Here is a 21,043-nt window from a genome sequence, read left to right as displayed (position 1 = left end):
GTGTGTACTGTTATGTGTAAGTGCATTCTGTCTGTGTGTTCCCATGCAGTGTGCTTCCATGTGCATGTTACTATACTGTATGCTTAGGCCATGTGCACAGTGATGGGGATGTCAGTCATATACAGCATCAGATGGGAAAACAGACTTTAGTATCAGTGAAGCTGGTCTTGATGAAGGCTTTGCTGGTGGTAGTGTGACCTTACCATCCACCTCCAACCCTTCTGTTTCTCCCTCATCCACCCTGTCATCCTCCTCCTCTGGAATCGCTGACCCGTTAAGCTTGTGGCTGAGCACTGCATCCGGTTCATCTGACACCTGAGGGGCTGCCACAATATCCACTTTGGGCTCCACCTTATCTGCATCCGTTCTTACGTGGGTGAGGGTGTACACGCTCCCCATAAACATGTACTGCTCCCTCACCGCCTCATCCGGTATCCTGCCCGGCTCACCTAGCTCATCATCATCATCCTCGTCCTCCTCTGTGATCTCACCTGAGCCACAGGTGTCATCATCAGGGGGTCTGCAAGAGGACATGGCAAGTGAATGGGCTGTATTCTAAGTGGTTTAAGAGATCTTGTAACATCTCTTCATTACTGATTTATTCTGCACATTACGTACTGGTATCCTCTTGTACATTACTGATGCGTATTATGATGATAGTGTATTCAAATTACAGTATATAAATACTGTACCATACAAGAGAATGTAAAAAAAAAAAAAAAAAAAAAAAAAATCTGATGCTGCCTACTCCACTTAAAATATGGGCCAATGTGTCTTGTTCCAACAGTGCCGTGACTTACTGAGATGTAAGAACTACACATAGATTTGGAAAAGGTGTTTTATGTGGGAGATACAACAGTTCCACCTGACTTGGACCCTCTTGAGTTATAAGCTGGGAGGGAACATAAGTGATTATTTTTTGTGGCACAGTACAGTTTACGATACTCACATCAGGACTATATATCATCTTTTCTCTTGCTAACAATGGTTGTAATTAATGAAACTTTATAACAGCAATGGTAATTAATAAAACAAATATGCCTGAACTGTACTTATGCAGAACCGATACTGTATATGATCACAGAGGAAAGTTATACAATACTCGTATCTCAGCTACCACCAATTTTGCTGCTAATAATAGCCATAATAAGGAATTTTACAGCACCATGGGTAATCAGAAACACTGCAGATGATAATTATGATCAATAAGGCAATGCAGTTCAGATTTATCAGCGTTATGCATTTTCATACTACAGTACTTATGCATTTTTTTTTTAAATTACAAACTGAAGGTATATACTGTGCATTCAAGGATGCAAGCTAATATTTATAATAACTGAATCATTATCAACCAGTGTAAGACATTTCTTAAACCAAAATTATATGTACTGTCATTCAAACTGTCCACAGAAGCAACCAGAAACATGGTGTAAAATAGATTTAATACTGTACCTTTTCACTGAACATTTCCTGTACAGTATGTGAAATACAGCATAATCTAATGAATTATGTGGGCTGAAAGTTCTGGCATACTTTCTGTGTCTACCATTCTCCTGATTCTGACTTAAAAAAGATCCCTGAGGCGGATCCAGGAGTATTTTTGAGATGATGCCTATGTCACTTTCCAAAGAAATGAGTGTTTGAAATCTCCCTTTCTTTCTGTCACTTAAGTATACAGTATGTTTGATATCTTAATATATTTTTCAACAATGGAACCAAAAGGGCAAACCTGTGAGCATGAATATGAAACAGTCTGTAAACCTAGATGGGTTGAATCACATATGTGCATTTGCGTGGGAGAAATAAACATTACAGCCAGGAAATATTACAATCTATAAATGTCATCTTACTAGTCTAAGTGTGGAAAATATAGTTTTTGCGCAGGCAATGTTGGCAAGAGCCCTGGATCTGCCCATGAATCCCATTTGGAAGGAAACCAAATTTTACTGAGGAACAGAACAAACACTACCTTTAGGCTTGTTTCATTGGTAAAATAAGGATACTTTTGGATCTCTTCTATGTAATGTGCCCAAGACATACTAATCATATTACTGTATATGGAAAAGTGCTATACAGTACACAGTGCTAGGAAAAAGAAAATGTTACTCTGAAAACATTTTCTAATTAAAATCACTATCAACACCTATGTACAAATTTTTTGTAATATAGTCAAGAGAATATGTACACAGTATTATATAACATATGCAGGCATTCAGCAGTCCTATTTAAACAAGTGGAATAATTACCCTGAAATATTAAGACAAAGTGTGATGCCACAACACTCAAGGTGAAAAATGCTTCATTAGTGAAGAAAATGGCCATGACATCACAGACTACACAACAGAACAAAATTCAGTTTATGTATCTGATTCCTCAATGTACACTTCCAGTGAAGACCAATGGCACGCTGTGCAGACAAAAACCCTGAACCACTGTGCATACAGGGTCATATTCTCATTGGCTTTGAGAGCTTTTGTAACATCTCTTCCTCAATGGTTTATTTTGACTAACACCCCTTTAATAACCTCCTGTACTGTATGTACTGAGGGAAACTATGCTGATATTAAAAACATTTTAGTAACATGCATGACAATGTGGAGAATATGACTGACTAGGAGAGTGTGTGGCTGAAATGGAGGGGGAGAGCGGCAGGTGGAGGCCAATGATGAGATGTAGGGGTGGGATGGAGAGGTATATAAATTAGGAGTGGTGTGAGCTGGATGGAGGGCAGCCTGATGGCAAAGGAAAGGATGACATGGAGGCAATCTGTTTGTGGCCAGCCCCTCCAGGATTAAAGTATATGGCTACAGAAAGACTGATGACAGGGGAAGCAAAATAAATCGCCTAGGAAGAAATGCAATGAAGCCGCGTATACCAATGAGAATACGTCATATGGTGCAAGGTAAAGCATAACAGGTAAATACTGCAGTGGTGCCATACACTGCCCCAACCACTACTCACAACGCAGAACCCCCGCCTTGCTGGAACTCTGCAAGAATAAGACCATGCTTGCTGTAGTCAAAGCACAAGTCACATCATCTTGTTGAAAGGAAAACATATTACTCATATTCAAAGTTTCTCAACCTCAAGACAGTGATATCCACCTGTATGAAACTATAAACTAAGAGGTCACAACTAACAATTCAACGTGTCCTTGGAGACATTGTAAACCTCTTCATTAGCGATTTATCTGGCACATTATACCTCAGTATCCTCTTGTATGTTACTGATGCAAACTATGTCAATATTAAAATTTTATAAATTATACACAAGGGAATATTGAGATGCAGTATGCAAATTACAGTATACTGATAAGGGCAAAGCATTTCAAGTCCCCCCATGCCAACCAGAATATCCCTCATAATCTTGTCAAAGGGAAAACATACTGCTCATAACAGGAAGCTTCTCAACCTCAGGACAGTGATGGTCACCCATACCAAAACAAACATTGTCTTTCCTGTAAAATGCCTCTTTTTAATTTTTAGTTTTTTTACTTAATCCTCAGTATACTGTACTACAAAAATGCTGCCACACAACCCACTGCATCTGATGGCTGGGCTGTTTTCACTTTATTCTAGATATCTCCATATAATTTTATTCACTTAAGGAAAGACTTTCAGCATTAAAGGGGTAAGATATGACCTTCATTAACCTATTCACCAGAATATGTCCCAACCACATTACTTTAAATCATCTACAGTAGTGGTGGCATGAATAATCTTTTTTTAAAAGTCACCAGACTGAAAGCATTAAGGTTTCATAGATACAATAAAATACCTATAACGCTGATATGCTATTTTCCCCAATTTCCAATACCAACTTATGCAAATGGTTCAGTTTTGAACTGAAGTATGCTTCAAGATAACTAACTGGACTAAGCTGTGCCATCCTGCTGTTAATTGTCATCAACAGATGAAAAACAGCTTACACATGCATGCATGGCCATGACCTTCAAAACATAACATGTATAAAAAGCAGTATGAAACTTAACATCCTTTAGAAACAAAACGAAGCAAATTTCACTGTACAGTAACAAGCACCAAACACTTTGATTCAGCTGATCAGGGACCTCTTAGGGTTGTTAGTGCTGCTGCTTAAGGTAACCCTAGTCTGTCTGGTTATGCAGACCTGTCAATCACAGGTAGGTAACTGCCTCTTTGGGGCTGTCTGACAGATACAGTACTGTACGTACAGTACACCATGTGGCTGACAGTGCCTCACCAGGGTCCTTCCCACAGTGAGCTGCATGGAAATGTGAGGAGGTATGACTCCCAAGTGGACACCGCAGCTGTTCCTCTCCACCAAGGATCAATATCACCACCACATGAAGGCTCCTTGTCAGTGCCACACCTTAATGTGAAGGGGTTAAACACCGAAAACATCATTAACTCTGTAAACTTACCCTTCTTTTTGATATCCACTCACAAAACACAAACACAAAAATTCATTACTTAAGCTAGTGGAAAACTTTGAGAATCTTTCCTAGGGGGTTGGTTGGGCCTGTGCTGGTTTCACATTAGTTATTATCATTTAAAAAATCAGCATACATTCTGGTAACCATATTATTGTTGTTACTGCCGTTGTTGTAGTTCCATGCTCATCTTAATGTGGACCTAGTGCACTGCAAGTTGAATTTACCATTCTCTTAGAGTTAACTTCACTTCTTCAGGGAGATCGGGGAGATGAGTTATGTTTGTATATCCAAACACCAGAAATGCCTAGTTACATCTGCACTGACATCAAGGTGTCCCTCTCCAGCACCTGATGGTACAGCTGATAAGATGATGGAAATCAGAGTGAAAATGACACAACCATATCAGTTATAATCACTGTATAGAAAGTAGTACAATTTAACTAGAAAATGGAGGTAGAGAGCTGGTAGTAAAGGTGTGTGTGTGTGTGTGTGTGTGTTTTACCCTGGTGGTGGCAGTAGTGTCTGAAGGGAAGGGAAAAGGATGAGATAGGAAGGGACAAAGGGGACAGGAAGAGAGGAATGGGAAGAGGGGGCAAGAGAACAATAAAAAGGAGGAAAAGGGAGGGAGCAGAGTACCTTGGTGGTGATGGTGGTGGTGGCAGTGTGTTGACCGCTGTCCACTGCTGGGCATACTCCTGCAGCCGCCGCCGCCGCTCTGACTCCTCTGTCTCTGAGTCATAATCAGGACCCTGCAACACCAGTTTAACAATACAAAATGAACTGACATAAACTACAAAAAGACATCCATCTTCAACATGGTATACAGTACTTTCAATTTTTTCTTATGACCTTCAAATGTTAGCCTCCAGTGGCCCTGTGGTGGTGACAGGTGTGGCTACCAATTTTCCTAATCTAGGTTCAATCGTACCTATGACAGATATTTAAGGAGGTGCAGTAACACAGTATGTCCATACATGTGACCTCAAATGCCTGGACCCTCCTGAGGTTTCCTCTGTGACGTATACAGATGCTTTCACACACAAATAGAGCCAATACAACTGAATATCCACATGCAATGTTTTACCCTACACTCCAAAAGCCTTTCACACCAACATCCATGCGTGGAGCACTGGGTGGGGGTTGGCCAATTCTTCAGTGATAGAGAGTGGTGTTCCCTGGGCCTATGGCTGGGCTGCCTTATGGATCTCTAAACATGGCTTGAACAGGTACAGCACTGCCTGTTGATTTTTAGAATGGAAGATGGTGGACTGCATAAGGGCTACATCAGCCTGCAGTCCACCAGTCTAACGTCCAGATGAACTTGAGACCACCACCACAATAGGGTACTCCATTCAGTCCTGTCCTGACACCCAGCACCATGCCAGGCCATCCTACCAACCACCACATCTAACCAGCGCATTCCCACATCCTGTATCACTTATGGAGCCTTCAATGCTGTTACGGGAAGTGATCCATATAAATCGTTTTACATCGCCGTCTTTGTAAAACAGGGTAGGTACCTTCCATGCTTGGTTAAATACAGTCCCTCAATACCCTTCCCATTCCCTGAAAGAAGGGCTGCAGACTCCAGGAAAAGGGCAACTTCGGCCTGCTGTCCATTGGGTTCACATTCAGATGAACCTGAGGCCACAAGAACATCCAGGAAAACAATCTCATAACTACAGAGACTCATATCTACCTCATAACAAAAGCTTGTTTAATTTCTCGCTGCCATGACTTAGTACTCAGTCAAGTGGTCCAGTTCCATTAGATAAACACAGACTGACTTACCCACACACACACCTATGCACAGATTTACCTATACAAATCAGTACAAAATTACAAAGCAAAAACAAACGCCGTAACATGCAATGGGATAAATACAACTACAGGTATAAGATGCATACAAAATTTTAAAAAGCACAACATATTTACAGATCAATTCACCTTTGCAAATGAACACAAAATAAGATGATAAAAACAAATTAGGGAGAAGTAAAAAATCAAAAGGCGATGGATTTACTTACATTTTCTATCTTCTCGTCAAGCATCATGAAGAAGTCCTGTTGGCTTTCTGAGATTTTCCTGTGAAGAAGGGAAATATATATGAGTTACCCTTGAAATTACTTGATTGGGGGGGGGGAGAGAGAGAGAGAGAGAGAGAGAGAGAGAGAGAGAGAGAGAGAGAGAGAGAGAGAGAGAGGAAAGAAAAGAAAAAAAGAGGGAATGAAGTAGGGAAGCAAGCAAGCAAGGAAGAATGAATGTAAGAATGAAAGAAGGAAGAAAAAAGAAAGAAAGGCGGGATGAACTGAAGGAAGGAAAGAAAAGAAAGACGAGAGAGAAAGACATCGGAAGGTAAGAAAAAATTGAGGGGGAAGGAGGGAATGAGACAGAATGGAGGGAGGGAGGGAGGGAAGGAAGGCAGGAAGGAACGGGAAAAAAAAAGAAAGAATGAAAAAGAAAAGCAACTCGTGGCAATGAATGGGTTAAGTAAGCGTGTTGAAAGTCAAAGCAGGTTGCAAAGACTGACAAAAGAAAAAAAAAATCTTGCAACGAAAGAAGCGTGTTGACGGAGCAGCGTGGGGCACGATGCAACACAAGAGAGACGACGAAGATCAAACGAAGAGGATTCTGCAAGAGGAATATACTGCAAGTGAAATATGTTGCATGAGAGATATTGAGGAGTATATTGCAAGAGTTAGATGCTGAAAGAGGAGTATAATGAAAGAGTTGGTTGCTAGAAGAGGAGTATATTGCAGAAGTAAGATGCTGCAAGAGTATATTGCAAAAGTAAGATGCTGCAAGAGGAGTATATTGCAAAAGATGCTTCAAGAGGAGCATATTGCAAAAGCAGGATGCTGCAAAAGGATTATATTGCAGAAGTAGATGCTGCAAGAGGAGTATATTGCAAAAGTAAGATGCTGCAAGAGGGAATGTTTCATGGAATACGTGGCAAGGGAAAATGTTGCAAAAGTGGACGATGTTGCAAGAGGAACACATTGCAGCCGTAAGACGTTGCAAGAGGAATATACCGTAAGTGTAGGATGATGCAGGAATATGCTCAAAGTAAGATATTCCAATAAACTATTTTACAAGTGTAAGATGTTGCAAAATAGGAGGACGCTGCAAGTGGAATGTATTATAAATGTACGATATTGCAAGAGAAGGTATCGAGAATAAGTTGTTGCAAGAGTATGAAGAGCAACACGCTGTAAAAAGGGTATGATGAAAGAATGATGCAGGAGTGTGTTGCAAATGGAATATATGAGAGAAGTGTTGTGTGCACGAAGCATGTTGCAGGAGTGTTGCACAGGGAGTTATGAGTGGTGTAAGAGTTGCAAGCAGAGTGTGTTGATAGATGCTTACACCGCAAGCAGAGTGTGTTGCAGAGAAATCTTAAACAGGTGTGTTGCAAGAGTAGTTCTAAGTCTTTTGCATGAGCAGTGATAAGACTGTTGCAAAAGTAGTTTTAAGTGTTGCAACAGTAGTAGTTTTAAGTGTTGCAACAGTAGTTTTAATATTGTTGCACGACTGGTTTTAAGACCGTTGCAAAAGTAAGCTGCGATACTAATGAAGCTGTTGCAAAAAAGGAACTGAGAGGTGCTGATGATGAATGCTACAAAAGGAGTGTGCACTGCTGCAAGTTGTGTGCACTGCAAGAGGACAGTGTTGCAGGAGGAGCGTGGCGGGGTCTCAAGTCAGCTTTAGTGAGGTCCCTTGTGCACCCCCTCCCCTCTCCCCATCCCCTCCAGCCTTTCCCTTTCTCTCTACCTTTCCACTGTACCCTCCCCTTCCTCCTCATTTTCACTTCCTCCCTTTTCCCTTTCTCTCCCATCCCTCTCATCCTTCCCTCCCTTCCCCCCTACCTTTCCCTCTCTCCACCTCTCCCTCTCCCTCCCTCCCCATCTCACCTTGACCCACCTCTTCTCCCCTCCCGCTTCCCCATGCTATTTCCCCTACCCTCACACTCTTCCCCCCTCCCTCTCTCCTCCCTCCCCCATTAGCTCCCTCTATCTACTCCTCTCCCCCCTCCCTCTTTACTCCCCTTAGCCTCCATCCCCACCTCCCTATTTCCTGCCCCCTCCCACACCTTATTCATTCACTCCCCCCTCTTTCTCCCCCAACTCTCCTCGCCCCTATACCCCTCCTTTCCCTTTCACTCCCTCTCTTTCCCTCCCCTTCTCCGGTCCTCTCTACCCCCCATCCCCTCCACCCCTCTCTGCAACACTTCCTGCAACATTTACATTCAGTGCAGTGCAACAAGCAGGCCATTTCTGCAACGCTAGTCACGGCAAAAATAAACAGGTTGCATTATCGACTCTATTTATATCACACTATCGCTGAGTTTGACCTTCTGTTATAATTATTATTTATTATCATTATCATCGTCATTTTTGCTGCTGTTGTTGTTGTTGCTATTATTATTATTATTATTATTATTATTATTACTACTACTACTTTTATTATTTACTTCTATTACTACAACTACTACTACTGCTGCTGCCACTATTGTTATCATCATTCTTATCGCCTTTTTACATTTATTTATTTTGCGTATCATTCGTCTACAGTATAGCCTACATTTTTTTTACTGGTTCATGTAGCAATTCATAGGACAATTTTTTACTTATTATTATTAATCTTTTTATTCTATTTGTTTATTTGACTTATTTTTCTTTATTTTAGTCTGCCTGCCATCTATCCATTTTCTTTATCAGTCGAAGAAGAAGAAGAAGAGTGACTAAAATCTGCAAATAACAATAATAAAATTCTAGATAAATCGCCAAACTGAAGGTGATAAGTACAAATAACAATAAAATGCTAAATAAGTCGCTAAATTGAAGGTGTTAAGTACAGATGCTGATCATAAAAATCGTTCCACATTTCAGTCCAATAGTTATGAAATTTAAACGATATATTCTGAAAAGACGACTACCGCACCACTGGGTTTCAAAAATTATTGTTCACTGTCTCCTTATTTATCGCTCAGAAGTGGACCAAGATTTATGTGAGAGAGAGAGAGAGAGAGAGAGAGAGAGAGAGAGAGAGAGAGAGAGAGAGAGAGAGGGGCAAGGAAGAAAGTAAAAAAAACAAAAAACAGCCAGATTTCAATTGATGTTGCAAGAGTAAAACAGAGGCCAGGGATGTAAGAGGGGTTATAGGGGAAATAGGAAGAGAAAATAGTTACTTTGTAGTGTCTCTGAAGTCAAAAAATACAGGAAAATAAAAATAAAAAACTTATGTAATATTTAGAACATGCAACGGGATGGTTTTATGTCGCTGGATGATGCAATTTTGAGAGAGAGAGAGAGAGAGAGAGAGAGAGAGAGAGAGAGAGAGAGAGGGAAAGACAAGGCAAGAGGAAGATGGAAAGGAAGAGAAATGAAGGAGGGAAAAAATGTGGATGGAGGAGGAGGAAGTGAAGGAAACGGAGAGGAAAGAATGAGGAAAACAAAGAGGAAGGAGGGGATGGATGGAGAGAAAGAAATGTGGATGGAGGAGGAGGAGGAGGAGGAGGAGGAGGAAAGGGAGAGGAAAGAAAGAGGAAAGCAAAGAGGAGGGAGGGGAAGGATGGAGAGAAGGAAGAGGAAGGAGGGAGGCAAGGGAGAGGAAGGAAAGAAAGAAGTAAGAGGAGAGGAAGATAATGTAATCGGGAAGAAGGAAAGGTGAAGGAAGGGGAGGAAGGGAAGGAAAATTAAGGAAATATTAAGGGGAAGAGGGAAGTGCTGGGAAGTTAAGGGTAGGAAGTGATGAGGAGGGAAGGGAGGGGAAGGGAAGGCAAGATGGGAAGGGGAGGGGAAGGGAAGGAGAGTGATGGGTAGTGAGGGGAAGGGAGTGAAGGAGAAAAAGAAGTGAAGGAAGGGCAAGGAAGGGGAGGGGAAAACAGAAGGGAAGGGCTAGGAAGTGCAGGAAGAGGGAAAGGGAGGGGTAGGGGGAGGGGAAAGGAAAGGGGGAGAGGGAGAGGAAGGGAAGGGAAGGGGAGGGGAGGGAAGGGAAAGTGAAAGGATTGGGAAAGAGGATCTTGAGGGAGGGGAAGGAGAAGGGTGAGGGGGAATGGAAGTGAAGGAAAGGGAAAAAGGGAAGGGAGGGGAAGGGGTAGAGGAGGGGGATTAGGGACCAAGCTGCTCATTTTAATATTTTCCCCTCCTTCATCCCCACCTACTTACCAACTTCTGAACCTACCTACCACCTCCAGCCACCCTACCTTATGTGTACCTACCAATTTACATACCTACCTACTTACCTACCTACCTGTTTACATACCTACCTACCTACTCACCTATTTACCTATCTCCCTACTTCCCTACCTACTTACCAACTTCAGAACCTGCCTACCACCTCCAACCAACCTGCCGTATCTGCTTACCCATCAACTTACCTATCTACCTACTTACCTACCTACCGACCTACTTGCTTAACTTCCTACTTACCTACCTACCTACCAGTCTCCTTACACACCTTTCCTAAGTAACTTCCCCTCCTGTTCATTAACAAGTTTCCTCTCTGCCTGTCTCTCCCCTGCCTCACTCCTCACCCTGCCACACTCTCACTCTGCCTCACCTTCACCCTGCCACACTCCTCACCCTGCCTCACTATAATCCTGCCTCACCCTACCTTCATCACCTTCATCTATGGGCCTCCCTCCCTCTATCTCTTCAAAGCATTTCTTCCTTCCTTACCTCCCACCCTACCTACCTACCAACCAACTAATCTACTTACCTATTTCCCCTCATTTTCCTTCCCTCCTTCCCCTCCCCTCTCTCTCTCTTCTCCCTACATCCCTTCGTCTCACTACTTTCATTATTTCTCTCTGCCTCTCTTAATTCTCACTATTCCGTTTCATCTCCTCCCCTCACCTTTCTCTCTCTCTCTCTCTCATTTTTCTTCCTCCCTCCCTGCCCCTTGCGCCTCCCTCCATCGCTATATGAACATGTCAATCTTAGAACCAAACTCATCTCACTGATCTGCCTCTCTCCCTCCTTCCCTCCCTCCCTCTCTCTCTCTCTCCCTCCTTCCCAGACTAAACGCCCCCTAGCAACCTAACTTCCCTCCTTCCAGCCTACCCACACACACATACACCTATATACCAGCTTAGCTTTAAGTCTATCTACCTTCCTACCACTCTATCTACCTAATCTCCCAACCTACAATGCAACCTACCTACCCACCTACCTATCTACAGTTTACTCAGTTCACACGTCCCTAGCAACATAATTTCCTACCTACCGACTTGCCTGCCTACTCACGTACCTGTTTCTATCTACTGAGCTGCCGACCTACCAACCTGTCGACTTACGGACCGACTAACATACTATCTACCTACTTACCTACTCACGTACCTACCTTCCTACGGTACTCTGCTTATTTCACACCAAACTATAAATCATCCTACCTACCTAACCTCCCCTTCTCTCTCTCTCTCTCTCAATATCTGATACCCTGCCTTTCCCCCTTCTAAATATTTAAATCTGTCTGTCTGTCTCTCTCTCTCCCCCCCTGAAATAACATAATTTCTCTCTCATGATCTCCCCTCTACTTAAACCCATCTTATGTCTCCTTTGGCCAGTATTCTAGTAGGTGCAGGAGGCTCCCTAGCACGTTTTCCTAGGCGATTTATTTTTGAATAGGGCCGGGGTTTATCCTTTTGTACTTTATGCTGAGTATGACGATATCAGACGGATTTAAGTAACACAACCATGGATAAGAAGGTGTAATAAGCCAAATAAATCGCTTAAGAAAAGGTGTTAGTTTAGGGGGCTCCATGTTCCGCCTAATAATACCTAAATAAATCGCTTAAGAAAAGGTGTTAGTTTATAGGACCCGTGTTCCGCCAAATAAATACCGAAATAAATCACTTAGGGAGCCAAATTAATACCAAAATAATTCACTTAAGAAAAGGTGTTAGTTTACGGGTCACTTGTTCCACCAAATAAATCGCTTAAGAGAAGGTGTTAGTTTAGTGTCTCCCCGTTGCCCTGCCCCTGTAAGCAGCGTGGCCCCGTGCCCTGGTGGCCCCCGCGGCGGTGTACTCACGCCTGGGCCGACAGGGGACCCCCGGCACCAAAGGGCACGAACTTGTTGCTCAGCTGCTGTTTCCGCCCCGACACACCGCACCCGTCCTCCTCGCTGTCCCCCTCTGAGTCCCCGTCAGCTGTCAGGGAGAGAAGGGGACATGTTAGATTGCTCTCTCTCTCTCTCGGCAGTGGAGGGAAAGAGAAGGGGACGTTAGATTGGGTTTGCCTGTGTGTGTGTGTGTGTGTGTGTGTGTGTGTGTGTGTGTGTGTGTGTGTGTGTGAAGAGTAGTAAGGAAGGGGGGTGAAGAGTATCAAATAACATCACTACCATAAAAACCAACATTATATACCTAAAAAAAATATTTCAGCCATATATCACAGTAATAGGCCCTATGTTATCCTGTTGAACTAGAGTGATGACAGTAACAATAAATACGCCATAACTACACACACACACACACACACACACGCACGCACGCACGCACGCATGCACACACACACGCACGCTCGAAGAAATCAGTTTTAATTTTATTTTTGTTGTTTTAGGATTGTATTATTGGAGATTTCCTAGCATGTTTTTCTTGGCGATTTATTTTCCAGTACCATTTTATTTCCATTTCCAGTTTGCATTAGTAACCTACACCACTACCACGGAAATTAAATCGCTGAGGAAAAAGTGTTACCTAATCTCAAAGCCTCTTGCATACGACCCTTATAGGTAACAAGGCAACTGCAATGGAAAATGTTCATTGCAATTACTATATATTTAACAGTACAAGAGAGAGAGAGAGAGAGAGAGAGAGAGAGAGAGAGAGAACACACCTTCCATCTCACCCTGTGTTGGCTCTTTGTAAACACGCCAGCTTAGATTAACTTGAATTAGTATCTTTATTCTAGCAGAAATAGATATCAGCATCCGTGATGTCATCAACCGAGCATGCGCAGTGGGTATCAGCATCCGTGACGTCATCAACCACGCATGCGCAGTTGTTTGGTACACTTGTGGTCTGGGTAACTTTTGGTCCCCTACACAAACCATTACACTTTTTTTTTTTTTAAGTGTAACAGCAAATGGTCCCAGAATAATAATAATAATAATAAAAAAAGTCGGAAAAACGTTATAAATTCTGCATACTGTTCTTTCACTCCACTCTCTTCCAACTCCCTGAAAACTCGAACACGATGTCAAAAATATGTTAGTGTTATTTCTGGCTGGATGTGAATTTAATATATACGATTTTAGCCTTAAAAAAAAAAAATCTTCGTGTATCTTTTTTTTTTTCTCTCTCTCTCAGTATCGCCTGCTGTTTGCTTTCCTTCACTGTGTACGAGGGAAAATGAAAAGGATGGGAGGAGGAGGAGGAGGAAGGTTGGTAAAAGGAGATACGTGAAAAGGATTGAGTTTACCTTACCTTAAAAAACTGGAGAAAGAGAGAGAGAGAGAGAGAGAGAGAGAGAGAGAGAGAGGCTCTAAGGGGATTATCTTTTAGTCCAGGTAGTGGGAGTCGACTCCCTTCCTCCCCATTCAACTATTCCCCTCACCTCTCTCTCTCTTTATTTCATACTATCCCTCTCCCTCCTCTTTTATTTTATTGACTTTCTACCTCGATGTCTTCTTCCTCTCAATACTTTCCTTTCTTTTTAACTCGTCTTTCTCTCTCTCTCTCTCTCTGTTTTCTTGCCCTTGTCATCCATCCATCACCTTTCCTCCTTCCCTCCCAATCTCTCTCTTTACTCTCTCCCTCCCACCTGTCACCATGGATATCTATCTATACATCATTCTCTCTCTCTCCATACTGTATATATCTTCCTCCATTTCCTTTCCCCCCTCTCGCTCTCTCTCATCCCCTCCTCCCATTTCCTTCCTTCCTCTCTGTTTCCCTCCCTGTCCCTTCCTTCCTGCTACTCACTTTTCTTCCCTTCCCTTCCCTCCCCTCTTCCACTCATCAAATCCAACCCTTCATCCACCTATCTATCTACCTTTTCATCCACCCATCAATTATCCCATCTACCTATTCTTTCTGCCATCCACTATCCATCCATCCAACTATTCTTTCATTAATCCATTATTCATTCAACCATCCATCCATCCACCCACCTACAGACATTTCCATCCATCCATCCACTCTCTCCCCGGGTTGCGCGGTGGACAGACAAAAGGCTTTAATAATGGGGTGGATCTGCTCCCGCCTTCCTCACTCCAGTTCCACATCACTTCCACATCATTCCTACATCTTCCACCACTTCCACATTATTCCCATATCTTCCACCACTTCCACATTACTTCCATACCTTCCACATCACGTCCACACCACTTCCACATCTTCCACGCCACTTCCATATCACATTTACATCTTCCACACTACCTCCACACAATATTCGTAACTTCACACTCTCCACAACATCCATATCATCCACCCACTCCAAATATCACCACCTACTCCATCTGACATCCACATCTTATAGTCCACATGACTTCCACCCATTCCACACAGCATTCACATCTTCCACACACTGTAACATCCATACCATCCACAGAACGACCACATCTTACAAGCACTTCTTCGTGACTACCACCACATTCTAGAGTTAGTCTGTTACAGCCCAACATTCAAGAGTGAGCGATGGCAGTTTTGGACCAAGATAAATGAAGGGAGTGGAGAAGATGCTGATATATATTAAAAAAAAAAAAATGGAATGTGCAAAATAAGTCCCTCAGGAAAAGGAATTAAGGACCAATGAGAATAACAAATAGCTAAGGAAAAGGAATTAAGAACCAAAATACACCGCTAAGGAAAAGGAGTTAAAGAGTAAGGAAAATAAAGAGTACCCGGTATATAAAAAACGGAAAACATGACAAACGAAGAAGGCATACGGAATAAATCGCTAGAGAAGTGGTGATCAGGAAAAATAGGAAGCTAATACTGAATCCTGTTACCCCTTTTGGAGTGTAGGGGACAGGAGCTAGGCTGGGGTAGTCCAAATATTTCACCTCTTCTTTCCAACGATGTGGTTTTATAAGTTATTTGTGTGTGTGTGTGTGTGTGTGTGTGTGTGTGTGTGTGAGACAGAGAGAGAGAGAGAGAGAGAGAGAGAATCAACACCTCTTCTTTCATCCCCTTCACTGAGGCTGTCACCCCTTAATTATGAGAGAGACACCCCAGAACACCACCTCTCTCTCTCCCCCCCTCTCTCTCTCTCTCTCCTTGTACTTCCGTCTTCACCTCATTTTCTCTTCCTCTTCCCTTCTCCCTCCCATCCTTATCTTTCAATAATGTCTTCCCCTCCCTTCCTCCTCTCTCCACCCCCTCTTCCCTATCCATGTCTCTCCCTTCTCCTCCATCCTCCTCTTCTCCCCCACTCCCTCTCCTTTCTCTCTCCTTTAATAATACATCCCTCCTCCCTTCCCCCCACATTTCCCCTCCCTCCTTCCCCTCCCCCACACACCCACTCCCACTTCCTTCCTTCCTCCTCAAGCTTTTATTAACAGTTTTACCCTCCTCCTTCCCCTCCCCCCTCCTCTCTCCTCCCCCTCTCCTCTCTCCTCCCCATCTCAATACCGGTACCGTGGCAATAACTACATGCTCCAACACCTTTAACCTCCCCTTCCCTTACCCCTCCTCCCCCACCCCTTTCTCTCTATCTTCCCCCTCTCTCACCCTCCACCATCTATCCTCCTTTCCCCCTCCTTGCTATCCTTACCCCCTCCACCATCCTCCCCACCTCTCACTCCCTCCCCTCACCTTCTCCCCCTTATCTCTACTCTTCCCCTACTCTCTTCTTCCCCTTCCGCCTTCACTTCCCCTCCCCCAATCCGTCCCCTACCCTCACCCTCAATCTCCCCCCTCTCTCCCTTCCTGCATGTCTATCCTTGTCTTTAACTGATAGAATAGTTTTGTTATAACCTTCCCTATACCAAACAGCCACGAAAGAAAAAAGAAAAGAAAAAGAAAGAGGTTTGTTGCTGTTTGTTTTCCTTTGTGTTCCCTACCCCTCCCCTCCCTACCCCTCCCCTCCCCCCTGCTCACTAACGATAAGACTGAAGCCTCACAAATTTGTCCTTCTAATTAAAGTTCCCTTCCTGACACAACTCACCCCTATCTCTCCCCCTCCCCTTCCCCTACCTCTCCCCTCCCTCCATTCCCTCGCCCCCTCCCCTACCTCTCCCCTCCCTCCATTCCCTCTCCCCCTCCCCTACCTCTCCCCTCCCTCCATTCCCTCTCCCCCTCCCCTCGTCATTGTCTCCAAACCCTCCTTCCACCTAAATACCAATATCCTTCCTTCCTTCTTTCTCCCTCCTCGACCCCCCATCCTCCCTCTCCCTCCCCCTCCAACTTTCTCACTATCTTCCCCTCCCCCCCTCCCCTAACCACCAACATCCTTGCCTACTTCCTTCCTCTTTTTCTTGTACTTCTTTTCTCTTTCCTTTTCCTTCCCTCCCTTTCTCTCCACTTCCCCCTCTCCCTTCCTTACTCTCACTTTCTTCTACATCCATCCCTCCCTCTCTCCCCCTCCCTTTTCCCTTCCCTCCCCTTCTTTTTCTCCCCTCCCTGGACTACTTCTAGTACTACTGCCACTAATACTACTACTACTACTACTAATAATAATAATAAAATAATAATGACAATAATAATAATAATAATAATAATATGAAAGGTCTCGCTGAAGATTAATAAAATCGGAAGTGACAACAGATAACAAAATATACCGGGTACGTCCTCGAACTGAAGGGGTTATGCCTACGCCTCCTGCTTACTGCAAATACAAATCCACAGCAAATATCTCACCTACACCACCACACCACACTACACCATCACCACAACCATACCCCACCTACACCACCACCACACTACACCATCACCACAACCATACCCCACCTACACCACCACCACACTACCATCACCACAACCATACCCCATCTACACCACCATCACACTACACTAACCACCAACATAACTACACTACACAAACACCACCACCACACTTACACTTACACTACCACCACAACACACCACACCACACCTACACCACCACCACACCTACAACACAACCACAACCACACCACACCTTCACCACCACCACACCAAACTACACCTACACCACCACCACACCAAACTACACCTACACCTACACCACACCAAACTACACCTACACCACCACCACACTACACTAACACCACCAACATAACTACACTACACCAACACCACAACCACACCACTACCACAACACCTACACCACCACCACAACCACACTCCTCCTCACCACCACAACGCTGCTGCAACAATCCACAATCAACTTGCACACATTTATTGCAATCAACACAATGGAGGATGCATTCTTGTCTCGGACTTCGTGACACCTTTTTCGCAGCAACTGATTTTCTCGTGACACAATTTCCGCTGCGATTTATTACACTTAATTCTCTCGTGACACCATTTCCGCAGCGACCTATTTTCTCGTGACATCATTTCCGCAGCGATTTATTCCACTTTATACCCCTAACTATCTTCTATGTTAAACCGAACGCTGGTAACTTGGAGCGCTTACCATCCACTCACAAGATGTAGTGCTACGATTAGGTGGCTGTATATTCAAGTGACAAGTAAAATAGTTTCCTTTTAGTGAAGGAATTAATGTAGCCTATCTTCCCAACACTACTATCATTACTACTACTACTACAACTATGACTACTACTGCCAGTACTACTACAACTACGACTACTACTATCATTACTACTACTACTACGACTACTACTACAGAGGGCGTGAGTGAGGAACATATCAAGAGAGTTTTTCTGACCCTTTGTGACTAGAAACTTGCCTCTCTCTCTCTCTCTCTCTCTCTGTCATAACATCTTGCTTCTTTCCTCCCCTCCTTCCATTCTTCTATCAATCACTTCATTCTAACTTCCTTTCCATCGTTATCTATTTACATATATAATTTATCTGTCTTTTTCTTCTCTCCATTCACTTACTGATTTATTTCCTATTTCCTCTCCCTCCCTTCCTAACCTATTAATTTCCATCTTTCTCTCCCTTCCGTCTCCCATAGCCCTTAATCTCTCTCTCTCTCATTTTCCTCCTCTTTCCTCTCCCTCCCTCTCTCTCTCTTATTTTCTTCCTCCTTCCTTTCTCTGCCACCCTCCATTTTTCCTTTTCTCACACCACCATTTTCTCTCCTTCCCTCCCTCCCTCTCTCCTTTTTTCCTCCTCTCCCTTTCAGCACTTTTCCTCCTCCTCTTCCCCTCACTGTTTTGTCTGCCTTGCATTTTTTTTCAGCAGTCGACCTAGCAAAAGTGAGCAAATAGTCTCTCTCTCTCTCCCTCTCTCTCTCTCACACACACACACACACACACACACACATCTTCTGGCATTTGGCCAAGCAAAAACCCCCCCCTCCCCCCCTCTCTCTCTCTATCTCACACACATACACACATCTTTTGGCATTCGGCCAAGCAAAAACCTCTCTCTCTCTCTCTCTCTCTCCGTACTCTGAGACCCCATTCTTCGTCCTCTCTTTAATCTGACCAATAATCTGTCCCTTTCCTCTATCTTTCGTCGTCTTTCCCACTCCTCTCTCTCTCTCTCTCTCTCAGGTATTCCACTCGGGTAAAAGTTGGAACTAGTACAATGCTCGGCGGCTTCGGGGTTGCACACACTCACTCACACACACACACACACACACACACACACACACACACACACACACACACACACACACACACACACACACGCACGCACACAAACACACACACACACAAACACACACACACACACACACACACAAATAAATCTGTAAGGCACACGCAACTAAAATGCTCTCACACGAACTCATCATCATCATCATCACCACCAAAGTCATCATCATCATTACCACCACCACCACAACCACCATCAACATCATCATCATTACGGTCATCACCACCACCACCACCACCATCATCATCATGTGACTTTTCCTTTCCAGTGTTTCCTATAAAATTTCCGTCAGTTTTTCCATGCTGCATGATGGTTTTTCTCACTTTTTCCTGGAGGGTTTGGTGGTGGGGGGGAGCCTTCTTGCTTTACTATCCTTATCCTTCAGCATATAGAGTTAGATCTTGTAGTCATAGTTTTCTCTGTAACAAGCAGCTTCGAAAGGACCATAAGGTCTGTTGCTGTTTGCTTTCCTGTGTAATCCTGTATTACCGCCACCACCATCACCACCTCCATCATCATCATCATCATTTCCGCCACCACCACCACCACCATCATCATCATTTCCGCCACCACCACCACCATCATCATCATCATTTCCGCCACCACCATCACCACCACCACCATCATCATCATCATTTCCGCCACCACCACCACCACCATCATCATCATCATCATCATTTCCGCCACCACCATCACCACCACCACCATCATCATCATCATTTCCGCCACCACCACCACCACCACCATCATCATAATAGTCATCAATTATCATCATCATCATTCTTCTCAGCATCATCATCATCATCATCCCAAGCCAAACATCTGGCCAAAAGCAAAATTAAATCCAAAGAAATAATATAACCCGTAACTTCAAAAATAAAAATAAAAAAGAGAAAAGAAGATAAAAGAAAAAGAAAAGAACACGACCCTCAGAAAGAAAAAAAAAACAATGAAAACAATAAAAATAACCCGGAAAGGTATATATACAGGGAGGGCAAAAAATGTGTCTCGTAAAAAAGGTGAAATGTGTGAAAAAGTTTTTGTGAGTCAGATGTGAAGTTTTGTATACCCTGTTCCTCTCTCTCTCTCTCCCTTCCCCCCCCCCTCTCTCTCTCTCAAAACACACCTCCTCTCATCCCACCTCACATCTCTCTCTCTAATCCTATTTCTCCTCTCGCCCCGTTTCACTCCCCTTCCCTATATTTTCAGCCATATATTTTTAACTTTCCCTTTCATTTCCCTCAACCATATTTTTCCCCCTCCTTTTCTCTCCTACCCTGACCAAGGCCTCTCTCTCTCTCTCTCTCTCTCACATACACACACACACACACCCCTCTACCACCCCCCTCCTCCCCCTCCATCTTTTCTCTACCGTCTCCTCTTTTCTCTCCTCTTCCCTCCTCTCTCTCTTCTCCATCACCCCCTCCCTCCCACCTCACTTTTTCCCTCCTGACTCGGAACACACAGCAGGCAGTCCGTAGCCTGAAGCCCGGTGGTTCTCTCCCTTCATCTATCTATATATAAACTCTCCCTCCCCTCTTTACTATCTCTTCCCTCCCCTTCTCCTCTCTTCTCTACACTCTCCCTCCCTTCCCTCTTTACTGTCTCTTCCCTCCCCTTCTCCTCTCTTCTCTACCCCCTCCCTCCCTCCCCTTCTCCTCTCTTCTCTACACTCTTCCTCCCTCCCCTCTTTACTGTCTCTTCCCTCCCCTTCTCCTCTCTTCTCTACCCCCTCCCTCCCTCCCCTTCTCCTCTCTTCTCTACACTCTTCCTCCCTCCCCTCTTTACTATCTCTTCCCTCCCCTTCTCCTTTCTTCTCTACCCACCCCTCCCTCCCACCTCTATTCTCTTTCCTACCCCCTCTCCTCTCTTTTCCTCACCTCCCTCCCATCTACACTATCCCTTCACTCCCTCCC

General features: G+C 43.9%; 1 protein-coding gene across 1 annotated transcript in view; it reads right to left on the bottom strand.

Moving 5' to 3' along the window:
• Nucleotides 1-21,043, bottom strand: part of LOC145396480 (uncharacterized) — a 59,150-nt gene that overhangs the window by 25,389 nt on the left and 12,718 nt on the right. Inside the window, exons 2-5 of the mRNA XM_080269851.1 lie at nt 12,449-12,566; nt 6,442-6,499; nt 5,051-5,163; nt 204-520 (exon numbers count right to left, since the gene is read on the bottom strand). Coding sequence (XP_080125977.1) covers nt 204-520; nt 5,051-5,163; nt 6,442-6,499; nt 12,449-12,566 — 606 coding nt within the window. The remainder of the gene's footprint in view (nt 1-203; nt 521-5,050; nt 5,164-6,441; nt 6,500-12,448; nt 12,567-21,043) is intronic.

The sequence above is a fragment of the Coenobita brevimanus genome, chromosome 38 (genome assembly GCF_032717465.1).
Source record: "Coenobita brevimanus isolate Jiangsu-jjx chromosome 38, ASM3271746v2, whole genome shotgun sequence".
Lineage (NCBI taxonomy): Eukaryota > Metazoa > Arthropoda > Malacostraca > Decapoda > Coenobitidae > Coenobita > Coenobita brevimanus.
The sequence above is the reverse complement of the archived record's forward strand: the minus strand, read 5'-3'. Positions and strand labels throughout refer to the sequence as shown.